Below are 12,721 nucleotides of genomic sequence, written 5' to 3'. Positions count from 1 at the left end.
TAATTAACTCATTACCTTTAACACTGAGTTCAAATTAGTAGAATTAACTTTCAGTCAATTTTGAGTTAACTACACTCATTTCATTTGATGAAGTTGACTGTTGGGTTTTACAGTGCAGAAACCAGCATTTTCAAAACATCAAAAAAAAAAAAAAATTCTAAATCTTCTTTCATGTTCAACAGAAGAAACTCAAATAGGTTTTTGACCTAGAGAAGGGTGAGTCCATGATTGATGGTAACGCTAATGTTTTAAGTCAGTTTAGGCTAATGCTAATGTTTTAAGTCAGCTTAATCTAATATAATTTAAATTTGATCTTAACTTGCTTTTGCCATTCTTGTTTCTTATGTCCTCATCTTGTGTTTTTGTGATATCATGTCTTGTTTTTTATTTGTTTATGTCTTTGGTCCATATTGCGTACAGTCAAACCACATCAGCGATAGCTTGTAAGCAGAATGAATTCCACCATTTCAGAGGTCTTGGACATATGGTTCAGATGATAGTATGAACTAAATGTTAAAGTTTAAGATTTTCCTTAAAGGCTTTATGTTGCACTTATATAGTCTAGCTTTTCAATTATATATTAGGCTAGAATGTTTATATTTTATATTAAAATATTTTATTGTGGGCAGCACAGTGGCGCGGTGGGTACCACAATCGCCTCACAGCAGAAATAGCATTTCTGTGTGGAGTTTGCATGTTCTCCCCATGTTTGCGTGGTTTCCCCCGGGTGCTCTGGTTTCCCCCACAGTCCAATGCGCTTTAGGTGAATCCGCTTGTTAAGTCGTGACGTATCAGTGACATATGGAATACTGTTTCCGGGTCCAAGCTGCTTCTCATTTGAATTGAGAAAATATTCGTTTATGGCCATTAAAGTGAATTTTATATAAAATCATGGTGTACACATCAGTATCTGGACTTGCTGCATCACAAATACCAAAATTGTAACAATTTATAAAAAAGTTATCACTCTCTGGCCATCAGATATTAGACATGGATATATATATTGCGATATTGATTTTAGAAAGTAGTACATCGTTTTGTAAACGTTTATTATTACCATTTGAAGAGTCTCCCCATACAGTTTGATAGAGCGCTTGGACCCGGAAGCCCCTTCGCGACACGTTACACTTAACAAGCGGCTTGAATACTGTAAGTGAATGACTGTGTATGGATGTTTCCGGGTATTTGGTTGCAGCCGGAAGGGGATCCGCTGTTTAAAACATATGCTGGATAAGTTGGCGGTTCATTCCACTGTGGCAACTCCTGATGAATAAGGAAAATGAATGAATGAATGAATGGCCGTAGTGTATGTGTGGGTGTGAATGCAAAAGTGTATGGGTGTTTCCCAGTACTGGGCTGTGGCTGTGTAAAACATATGCTGGATAAGTTGGCGGTTTCATTCTGCTGTGGTGACCCCTAATAAATAAAGGGACGAAGGAAAATGAATGAATGAATGAATGAATGAATTAGTTCCTGAATGGCCAGGTTAGCTCAGTGTCCATTCTTGATCACTGTTGAAGGCCTGTTTGATGACAGCAATTCCTGCACATTATTTTTCAATGAGCTGCATTTTATTGAGCAGTTCTTGGCCTTGTACATCTGAATAGACACTAGGCTACGGCTTGGTTTTATCACGCAAACATTCAATCAGTCATTCAAGAAAAGGGAACATGTATAATGAAATGATGCCTGAAATGTTTACCTGTCAATGGATAATAGTGACGCCCGAATGAAGGCTACAGTAGCCTCTGTGTATAAAGCCTAAACTTACGCTTGTTATCGCAGTAAAATAACGTCAGTATCTATTGAATATGTGCTTCCTTTATAGTCTGAGTCAATGTGTGTGTCACTAGTCTTTCAGTCACAACTACAGTGTGTTCTGCCGTAGAAAACGTTTTGTAACCGCTCCGCCTGTCAGCGCGCATTGGCTCAGGCTGACTGGTAGATTGTGGGTTAACGGGCCGAGTGCTCCAGACGGGGCGTGGCCTTCGGCTGCGAGAGATTTGATTGGCTGCCAGTCACAGTTACATGTACTCGGGGTTAGTTCAGTTTACGTGACGCACTAGTAGAGGCGTGTCATTGGCGAAATCAGCTGTAGAAACAAAAACACACCAACGAACGCCCCAAAATGAGAGCTTACCTATAAATGTCAGTAATTTCAGGAGAAAGAGGCACCGTTGAGAGAGTGAGGGACAGATGTAGCACACTTCACGGCTGAGCTTCTTTCACTGCATCCTGCAAACTTGTTTCAGGGGATTTCTTTCAGCTCAGCAGAGAAAGCGAGTGTGAAGATGCTGCCTTTGTGTCCGCCGTGAGTGACACGCCAGCGAGTTGAACACAATAGAGTCGAGAGTTTTATAGAGACGTCTCAGTCATTTAAAGGTTTAATCTGATCTCCTGCACCCGGTTTAACGGGAGCCGGGAGGGAACCACGCGCAGACTGGCATGTGGGTCAATTCTGGAAGCGTCGGAAGGTAAGGCGGAGAAATTTCAGTTTGTTTTTACCTCTCGACAACAATGCAGCATTAACATGCAGACTCTCGTTCACTGTGGCATTCTTACGCTGAGCACATCAAAACTGACTACTAAAAACACAGACAGCAACCACCGCCCATCCTCAACGCTTGATGTTGGAATCGTATGGCAAGCCGTTTTGTCACGTGTGCATTCATTAATTCATTCAAGCAATTCATGCTAGTTCCCATTCATTGATACTCTGATAGACCTTGATAGACTATGCATGTTAGTACCGTCTATGCATTCACGCAGTACAGAGTACTCACAGATCACAACTTGCACCATTTCTTCAAGTTTCTTAGCTAATAGTAACAAATTCCAGAGTCATAAGTAAGAGTACATACTCTGTGGCTCACAAGTCAGCTATATTGAGGTAAAACTGATTTTGTATTTGCACATTCGTTCATTTTAATGGTCCCCATATTGTTTACCTTGCTATATTAAATATTCGCTCTGAAATCGCATTTATGTATGACTTCAAAACAACATTAGCTCTGTTTAATTGACTGTGAACAATGTTGTACTTTGATAGTCATTGGTTATTAATATGATTTCCCTATTTAGAATTCACACTGAATACTTCTCTGATATTATAGGATTAAGAAGAATGTCTGAATGTGCAAATATAAAACCAACTTTACCTCAATGTCAGCTGTTCGCTGTTACTGTTTAGTAGTATTCAACCTGTTTGTATTTTAGCAGTTGGTCTTAATTTATAGTAACAAAACTGCTACTTTATACCCACATAGCAAAATATCTCTGGCCCAGCTCTGGCCCACTTAGTCAGCTTTTGCTTGGCCCACATGCCTCAGTGAATTATGGTACATGACTGGACCAAGTCTGGCTTCCAGACAAGGGCCAAACATGGACCATATCTGGGCCAAGTCTCAGCCAAGTTAATAACCACAACCCATAACTGAGCCTGAACTGGGCCAGATATGTTGGTGTCACGACTGCAGCGAAAATGATAAACCCATGAATCATTGCGATTTAGGTGTGCTATGGGCGTGCTTTTTCTCGAAGCGACCTGATTAGTAGAATTTTTTTTTCTTTATTTGAAAATAATTAAATTAAATTTTAAATGTGGGTCAAGACAGGCCAAACTTACATGGCCCACATATCAGTTAACATCTGGACCAAATACTACATTTGATATCTGGTCCAAGTTTTGTGTGCCACCTTAAAGACAGTGCCACCTCTGCCAAACCTGGGTAGTTATATTAAAACTTAGCACTAATGTTTAAAATGTTACTAGCAATTAATAATTATTCCATAGACCTACTCAGATATTTATTTATCATGATGCAGCGGAAGCTGTCAACACTGGATGTGACAAACCAAACAACTTTCCACCACTTCTATAATTTGTTTCAGAATTCATGCCTCAATAGTATTTGGGACTCTAGTGTTAATTTGCCAGTCTTAATAATGCAGCCCCCTAAATTAGATCATGTGATCAAACGACTACTCAACATGAGTGTTTGTCTGCAATGTTTTAATGTCGACTAATCATTTCAGCCCTACAATGTATATTGTCTGGATAATATATATTTTATAAGTAGTAATATATTTGAAAAAGAGTGGCATAGTGGGTAGCGTCACGGTGGCGCAGTGGGTAGCACGATCGCTGGTTCGAGCCTCAACTGGGTCAGTTTGAATTTCTGTGTGCAGTTTGCATGTTATCCCCGTGTTTGTGTGGGTTTGCTCTAGGTGCTCCGGTTTCCCCCACAAGTCCAGAGACATGTGGTATAGGTGAATTGGGTAAGCTAAATTGTTCCTAGTGTATGTGTGTGAATGAGTGTGTATGGATGTTTCCCATTGTTGGGCTGCAGCTGGAAGGGCATCCGCTGTGTAAAACAAATGCTGGAAGTTGACAGTTCATTCCACTGTGGTGACCCCTGATTAATAAAGGGACTAAGCTGAAAAGGAAATGAATGAATGAATAATTGAAAAAGACTGCCACTAATCACCAGGAAATTAAATTAAATGAATCAACGGTCTGTTTTAACATATGAGCTGGTCTTGAGGAATAAATGATAAATGGGCTTGCCATAGGAAGCGTGTGTGTTTGTATCATGTCTCCGCTGCTGAAACTCACAGCCTCTTTGATGTTTGTCAGTTCATTGCTATGCATGCTCTCCGTCTTAACAGTACTGCATTTTATTTGTGCATCTATACATTTGCCTCTGCACACTCTGATTTGCTGGCGATCACAGACTCGGCTCTTGTTTTCCTGGATCTTGCTTTGTTTCTTTGTGTACAAACTCAAATTTCATTCACTGGCAGTCCGTTTCATCCTAAGGCGAGAAATCCTATTACTGCAAGAATTCACTACTGGTTTATGTTTCTCAATGAAGCACATTCTCAATGGGTGCTGAAATAAGAGTACTTAAAAGTATGAATGGGGGGTTTGTCAGTGGCCGCCCCTACACGTTTTACACAATTCCGTTACACCTGACTAGCCACAGAAAATATCTTGAGCATTCCAATACTCTGAGATTCCACCAAGATGCACTTTTTTAGCTTGTTTGTCACATTGTAGGCCAAAGCCAAGTTCTCCCACTAATGCTATTGTGCGATCTCACTGACTCAATGTCCATTATAATCTAGATGCAAAGTAAAGTGTTTCACTCTCCTGCTGATTCAGCATGCATTGTTTTATGATGTGACTGATAGATCACTTGTCGGCAATCAGCTGCTGCTACACCCTCTTTTACAAACTATAGTGAACATCCTGCTTTATCATGCCGTTTAGAACTTAATAACAACAATTGTGGTGTGCTTTTCTCAGTTGCAGTGACTCCGAGTTTACATTACTACTTCTAACCTAACTACCTAACTACCTCACATGTTATCTGAAAATATTTGACCACAGTGAGATGGTGATAATTATAAAACAAATACACTAAAGCAAACACTGCACGATCGTTCACACTAAAAGCACACTCAGATAAGCCGCAAAAATAAAAACGCACTAATTTTTGCGTTTGTCCATTGAGAGCTGAAGTCTGGGGATTCTGCCTTTCCTTTTTTTTTTTTTCTCGGCTGGCTTTAATGAGTATCTCATTGCTGAGTTGGTTCTCAAGGGTAAAGGTGTGGTTGTATTTATAGTGCACATGACAGCAGACTCATGACGCTGCTCTAGTCCATCTAGGTCACTGTGCTAAATAGTTAAAGTCTTGCTGAACACTTAATTTAGTGGTCGCTCTTTTATGAATAAGCTTGTCTTGTGCACGTCTCGCTGTGCAATTACTTTAAATTGTTGTTCGTTCTTGCTGACATGAACTTGTTTATTGCCTGCTTGGAAAAATTGATGTGTTGATGCGTTATGGATGTGACTGAAAAAATTTAGCGAGTTTACAGTACACAACATACTTTGTAGAAAATGTGTGAATTAAACTGCACGACCCAAAAGAATCAGAATCAGAAAGAGCTTTATTGCCAGATATGTTCGCACATACGAGGAATTTATTTTCGTGACAGAGCTTCTACAGTGCAACAGAATTACAGAGACAGGACAAAAAACAGATAATAAATAAATAAATAAATAAATAAATAAATATATATATATATATATATATATATATATATATATATATAAATAAATAAATAGAATTAGTGAATGCAAATATACAAATTGACAAGTGTATGTAGAGCTATGTTACTATATTATAACAAAGCTAATCAAAATGATAAGAGTTGGCAGTCTATAGAACAAAAATCATTGATTTTATTTTAAGATTTTGCATTCATGTGGAAACTTTTGTTATGGATGTGACGTCTCTCCGTTATGGATGTGACGGATGTGAAATTGCCACTTGTGTGACTTTGGTAAATTATATATAATAGTTTAAAAATACTGACGGAGACATTTGTGAGTATTTTAAAGTGCTGTAAAATAGAAACCAACACACCAAAAATGTAGAAACGGTTTCTCTATTTTGGTGAAAACAACTTGATTTTTTTTCATGGGAAGGTTGACATTTGCATGGAATTGCTCATGTAATGCCCACAGATATTTGGAGATCAAAATCACACTTGTATTACATGACAAATATATATTTTAGTTACTTTTATTCTTTTATAGCTGTTCATTAGCAGAGACCCAGCAGAAAAAACCACAGGTGTAGTTCATCACATGAACATGCTGAACCTTACAAATGGAGTAGAAATATTGTGATTACGACTTCACGGCACAAAAATGACTGAGATAATCTGAAAGGGGTGAATCAATTTGACATTTTGTGGAAAGACCTATCTGTAGTATATTGTTATATAATATACAGTGCTGGGCATGATTGAGTACACCTCATTTTGAAGATTTTTGCCTCCATTTCCATGTGAATATAAGGCAATGTATTTTGGTGCATTTCAACAAAACAGATTTATTAAACAGATGTATTTATTAAAGTAATATTTTAGTCACCAAACATATTTAGAAATTGAAAGATAATACAATTAAATTAAAAAAACATTTTTGAAAAAAAAAAATTCCAACCTACAAAGTTTCAACTAAATTTTCCTCTTTTTTTAAAAAATTTGTATTTAATATTTTTCTATAACATATAAATTTGGGTGTATAAGTTTTTGGACCGTTATCAGAAGTTATTTTGTTAGAGCTCCAGATTTGGCTTCAATACTTTCTAATCTAATGTATATGCACAAGTATAATATTGTATAGCTTCCTATTTAAAATATGAATTTCAAAGATAGGTTTGTGAGCGGTGTACTTGTATATGCTGAGCACTGTAACTTTAACTATGATCAATATATAGAGGTCAGTGAATAAAACCAGTCTCAAAGTGATTATGCAAGTTCTTTTCATTTTGCATGCTATATTTCAGTCAGTTTAAGTGTTTGGTCATGGTCAGAACAGGCAATCATTCAGTGTTATCATTATGCATGATGTTGCATTTTTGATCAAATGTATAAATAAGTGAAAGAAACAGATCATTTTTTTTATTTTGAGTTCAAATGTAGACAGATCATTTTACTGTGGTGACCTCTGGTAAAAAAGCAGAGACTAATCTGAAGGAAAGTGAGTGAATTCAAATGTTGTTATTTGGATTATTTTGTTCATATTAGAAATATTTTTTTCCTACTTATTATAATTCTGTCTTGATCTATTAACACTTGACAGAAAGAGTTTAAAAATATTTTATCCTAATTTACATTACTAACTTCTTGCTTTACATTTGATCATCACTTGGTTGGATATATTGTTACATGCAAAAACATTAATGTATTAAATGTTACTTAAGCAGGCACTTTCTGTAGCCAGCCACAGCCAATGGCCATATTATCTCATTGAAACAGCTAGTACACACTGACACAGTCAATCTCCACCTGTTTAAGTGGTTAATTCCATCACTTTTGCCCACTGACCGATGGCATAAAAGCAAAAGATGTTGCTCAATCTGGAGGACTCAGCACTCTGAACGACTTTGCGGCTCGGCTATAAAATGTCATCGATCCACTAAGAAACATTGACTCCTTGCAGTTCAAATGCATGTGGTGTAAAACACTCAGAGGTGCTGTGCTGCGGTAGTGCATTAGTTACCTCTGTATTTACTAGACGACTACCTGACATGTTTTTCCGGAGAGTCTGGATATTTGGAAACTCGGTCAAATTTGGTGTGCTGCAAAACGATGCTCCACTTTAACCTGTTTACTAGCAGGCGGGAGACCACCATGTTACATAAGTTGTCTGGGCTCATAGCACAGCCTGTCTTTACACATCCTCTACATAATCGCTTAAAAATATGCTGTTTTAAACACCCATCCAAACGCTTTCAAGGTGAAACACTTGCCATGATGATGCATTGATGGATGCTAAAGAAATTAGGTAACTCTGACAGGCTGGGGTTAACATCCAGCATGTTCATTTAGTTGATTAAGTTTGTACCGGCATTTTTTTAAAGGGAAGATCAGTTTTTTTTAAGGAGTTTTAGGAGGGAGGTTTGCAGGTTCTGTCTAAGAGCGCAGGTTAGTTGTGGATTCTGGTTATGTGACGGCAGAGAGAGCAGCCTTTGCCACTGGAGCTGTTACGTAACACTCAGACACACTCACACACACAGTGCAGGAGGGGTGAGCTAGTTCCCGACTATCTTTAAAGACAGATGCACAGCAAAGGAAAACATGGTCAACTGACTGAAGAATAATCTTGATTGAGATTTATCTCATGAGGAAATCATAAATAAAATCAGTGTAATTCAGTTTTGCCACTTTTAACTAGCTTGAGAGAGCAATACCGAGATATTACAGCCTATCAAAACAGTTTATTGTTCATTAACTGGCATATTTGCTTGTGGGTTGTAGTTGGTCCACATGCTGTGATATTCTTCTCTCTACCTACCTACATATTCACACACACATATATACACACTGGTTGGCAGAACGGGATGCAAGTAGACGAAGTGTTGTGTGGGCTGAACTGTGTTTGTGAATGGAGTGGGCGTCTGCCACGCGTCTCATCTCTCTTTCTTTCCCTCTCTCTCTCTCTCTCTCTCGCTCATTCTCAGACCTCCCACTGTTTCTATCACTGCCTGTCACTAAAACAAGCGCTAGTGTGGCACACTGCTCGTCTCATTCGCCATGACAAAACACTGACTCACTCAACTGACTCCGCTAAAAGCTTCATGAGACATCCATGTCTCTGGTATCGTTGCTGTTATTCTACACATTTGTTTGTTGTGTTTGTGTGTGTCACAAAAGAAAACAGTAGACATCTCGACCAAGTGTTGTTAAAAGGACTGATCTAAAACTTTCAAGTGTTGAATCAAGTTTCTTTCTTTGGTGCATCACAAAAGGACATTTATTTTTGTATGATCTGTGCAACCCATCTATATAATGGGAATGAATTAAGTGATCAAGCTCTAAAAGGACAAGAAAGTACAATAAAAGTATAATTAGTCAGTTTAGGATGTGCAAAATATTCCAGATATTTCAAAAATGCCATAATGCATTGATACAATGGTAAATTGTTCTCTAATATCTAAATAGAATTTGGAGACCTTAGCTAAGTGCAGAAGCAGTTCTATTCTCCAGAAGCAGTTTTACATGTCATTTTTCAGCTAGACATGCACCATATATCGGTAGCTATATCAATATCGGCCGATAAATGCTATTTTTAATGTTATTGTTATCAGTGCTGATATCTTTAAGCGATAGATTATTTTCCTGTTTACACCAAGTTTTGCTATGGTTACACCTTCCGTCCACACTACCCCAAAGTTTTCAAGCCCTGAAAACGTTGAAGAGGCCGTTTTGGTTTTAAAACGCTGCTGCTCGGTGTCAATGTGGAAAAACGGAGACGTCTGAAAACAGAGTGGTGGACATTCGCTACCTGATTGGGGCTTTTTCTCAATATTAAGTGCACAAAGTTCAGTCTTGCATCCTTTCCTTGTAAGTTCAGACTTCGCAAGTTTGGTATGGAAAACAAACTCCCGAGGACACGTTGGGTAAAAACGGTGTACTTTATAACATTCGCATCACACTGGCTACGCTGTTTCACTATCTAAACAATAAAATGAAAACATGATATAAGGATCTGCCTATTTTCATTTTGATATTAACTTAACAGACACCAAAAATGTTGAGGCATCGTGTAGCTACATATTTATTTGACCGTCATATTCGCTGTATGTATATTTATAAAAAACGGAGCCTATAACATTACTGCCTCTTTTCATTTTCTTTACGAAATATGAAACGCACCCGCTTTTTTGCTGAATATCAGTTTTTATAATCAGTGATGGCCATTTAAAAGTATAACATACAATAAGTTTATACAATATATAAGACAAGCAATCAGTCAAATGTGCAGAATTAGTGTACGTGATTACATAAATTAACCAACACAATCTCACAGCAATTCGTAACTTTTTGATTTAGTGGCTAATTTGTACGAATTCATACGATCTAATTCGTACAATTTAGTACGATTTGCTCATCCGCCAATGACGGTTGGGTTTAGGGGTGGGGTTAGGTGCCACGCCTCCTTTTTAAAATCGTACAATTTCGTACGACTGAACTCGTACGAATTCGTACGAATTAGCCACTAAACTGTCAAAACGTAAAATACTTACGTTTTCTCGTGAGATCAGGCCGAAATTAACATATTAACTTATCTTTGCGCTCAGCCAAAACGCGTTAGCTGAGAACAAGAAATAGATTCAAAAGACCATTAGATAGAGACAAGATTAATTAAATATTATCTTTAACAACTATAGTGAGATGCAATCCAGCAGATCGTTTTCATTCTGAAACTCCGTTTTAAACCTAAAACATATTAGTGTAAACGGGGCCTACATAATTGTACAGAACTGCCTGCCTTGTGCATGCGTGAGTCGAACTTGTTCGGATTTTCCAGTGCACTATAACAAAGCTTTCCTCACATTGTTTATTCTTTTAAAGTCCGTGTGTTCTTTGTGTGGTATTGCTGTGCGTTAATAACTCAGTAAGTCAACTGGGTTGAGCTGGTTTCAGTTCTTAGTACTTTCATTTTCATTTTGTTTTAAATAAGTTTATTTAACTTGTTTGATAATTAAATCCCATTTTGTTATTTAACCTCTTATTTCTATGCAACAATCAATTTGCATGTTAATTTGCTATGCGCAGAAAAAGAAATAATTTATTTTGGGCATGCTGATTTATGTGAAATCGTGACTCTAGGTCTATATGATCACCTAGCAATTTTGAAATTATTGCTTTTTTGCTTTGAGTTAGATATTCAGTTTATATAATCACTTTAAATGATGTTTTAAAAATAAAAAATATAAAAATATAACATTTTGAATTATTTATATTTATTGGCCTATATATGATTATCTGCCTCCATATCTTAAGAGTTATCGGTTATCGCTATCAGCCAAAAATCCATATTGGTGCTTCCCAGTTTTCAACCCTAGGAATTGGCCCTAATTTTAATTGGTTACTTATGACCATATTTGAAAAGGTCATGAATAATAATGAGCTCTGCTGTGATGCTCCAACAGCTCATGTCAATGCTTGATGCTCACACACACACACACACACACACACACACACACACACACACACACACACACACACACACACACACACACACACACACACACACAGCATGTTGTAGTCTGAAATTCTAAGTAGTCATACTTTAGTTGTCAAAATATTGAAACAATTTGAGTTGATTCCTTGTTAAATGACAATTTGACAAAATAACAAAACTGAGGTGGTGTATAGGTTTATTTTTGCCAGAAGGTGCGAGTGAGATATTTTTGTGCCACAAGAGTAACCTAGTTTGCTCCTGGGTTGTGATATGGATGAAATACACAATAAATTAGAATTATCCTCCACAAAAGTGGCCAAGAGAGATCTATTTAGAGTTGGATTTGATGATTTTAAGGTATAGGAAAACACAGAAATTAATATCAACCTCTGCATAAACAGAGATTTTGAAGTTTGCCAGCATTTCACTTTATAAAAATCAAAGTAAGAGCTGGGTGATGTGAAATGATTCATAAACATGCATTAAAAACTTGTATTGCGATGTGACAGAACTACTTACTCTTCCTTAAAGCCTATCCTATTTTCAAAATAAGTGTCCCACATACATACACTGAAATAAATAATTTCTACAAAATCGTTGCAAACAATTTGTATGGGTTAAATTTAAGCTAATTAAATTTAGTAATGTTCAACTTAATTTGTTTGCTTAAATTCAGCCCAAATAAACCGTTTACAACCACCTAACTTACATTTTTTTTTTGTAAGTCCAAGGAATCTTCTTTGAATTATTTTTTCAGTGTAGTAAGTATTATCCAAGCGTAGATAAACTTAAAAATAAGAATAAAATTATCATTGTTGTGGCCAATAAAACACTGCCTGGGACATGGATATTAATAATCCCATGTGGATAATTACACTTATGGGATTTACATGAGAGCAAGGAAATAAAAAAAGTAAAGTCATTACTATGTACTAAAATTCTATCATTCAGCTATGCCCAGGTATATCCATTTTCATTCTGTGGCACCTTTAAAGCTGTTCAAGTGCACTAGAAACCATAGAAAGTTAAGGTATTATTAACTTAATAATGTTCTTCTGGAGCGTTTATTTGAGAAAGAGATAATTTCCATTGAACAATGACCTTAATGAAGTAAATCATGATGGAGTTATTACTGTTATTAATAATTGATCAGTTTATAATTGTTACTGCTTTTAA

General features: G+C 36.9%; 1 protein-coding gene across 2 annotated transcripts in view; it reads left to right on the top strand.

Annotated features, from left to right (window-relative positions):
* rhobtb4 (Rho related BTB domain containing 4) overlaps positions 1-12,721 on the top strand; it is a 77,184-nt gene that overhangs the window by 24,496 nt on the left and 39,967 nt on the right. Inside the window, exon 1 of one of the 2 annotated variants that reach the window (XM_056458197.1) lies at positions 1,967-2,474. The exons of the other annotated variant lie outside the window; for it this stretch is intronic. Within the exon in view, the coding sequence (XP_056314172.1) occupies positions 2,446-2,474 (29 nt within the window). The 5' untranslated portion in view covers positions 1,967-2,445. Of the gene's footprint in view, positions 1-1,966; positions 2,475-12,721 lie in introns of those variants that run through there. 2 annotated transcript variants of the gene reach the window in all.

The sequence above is a fragment of the Danio aesculapii genome, chromosome 5 (assembly GCF_903798145.1).
Source record: "Danio aesculapii chromosome 5, fDanAes4.1, whole genome shotgun sequence".
NCBI classification, from domain to species: domain Eukaryota; kingdom Metazoa; phylum Chordata; class Actinopteri; order Cypriniformes; family Danionidae; genus Danio; species Danio aesculapii.
Note: the sequence above shows the minus strand (reverse complement) of the source record. Positions and strands in the feature narration are given on the sequence as shown.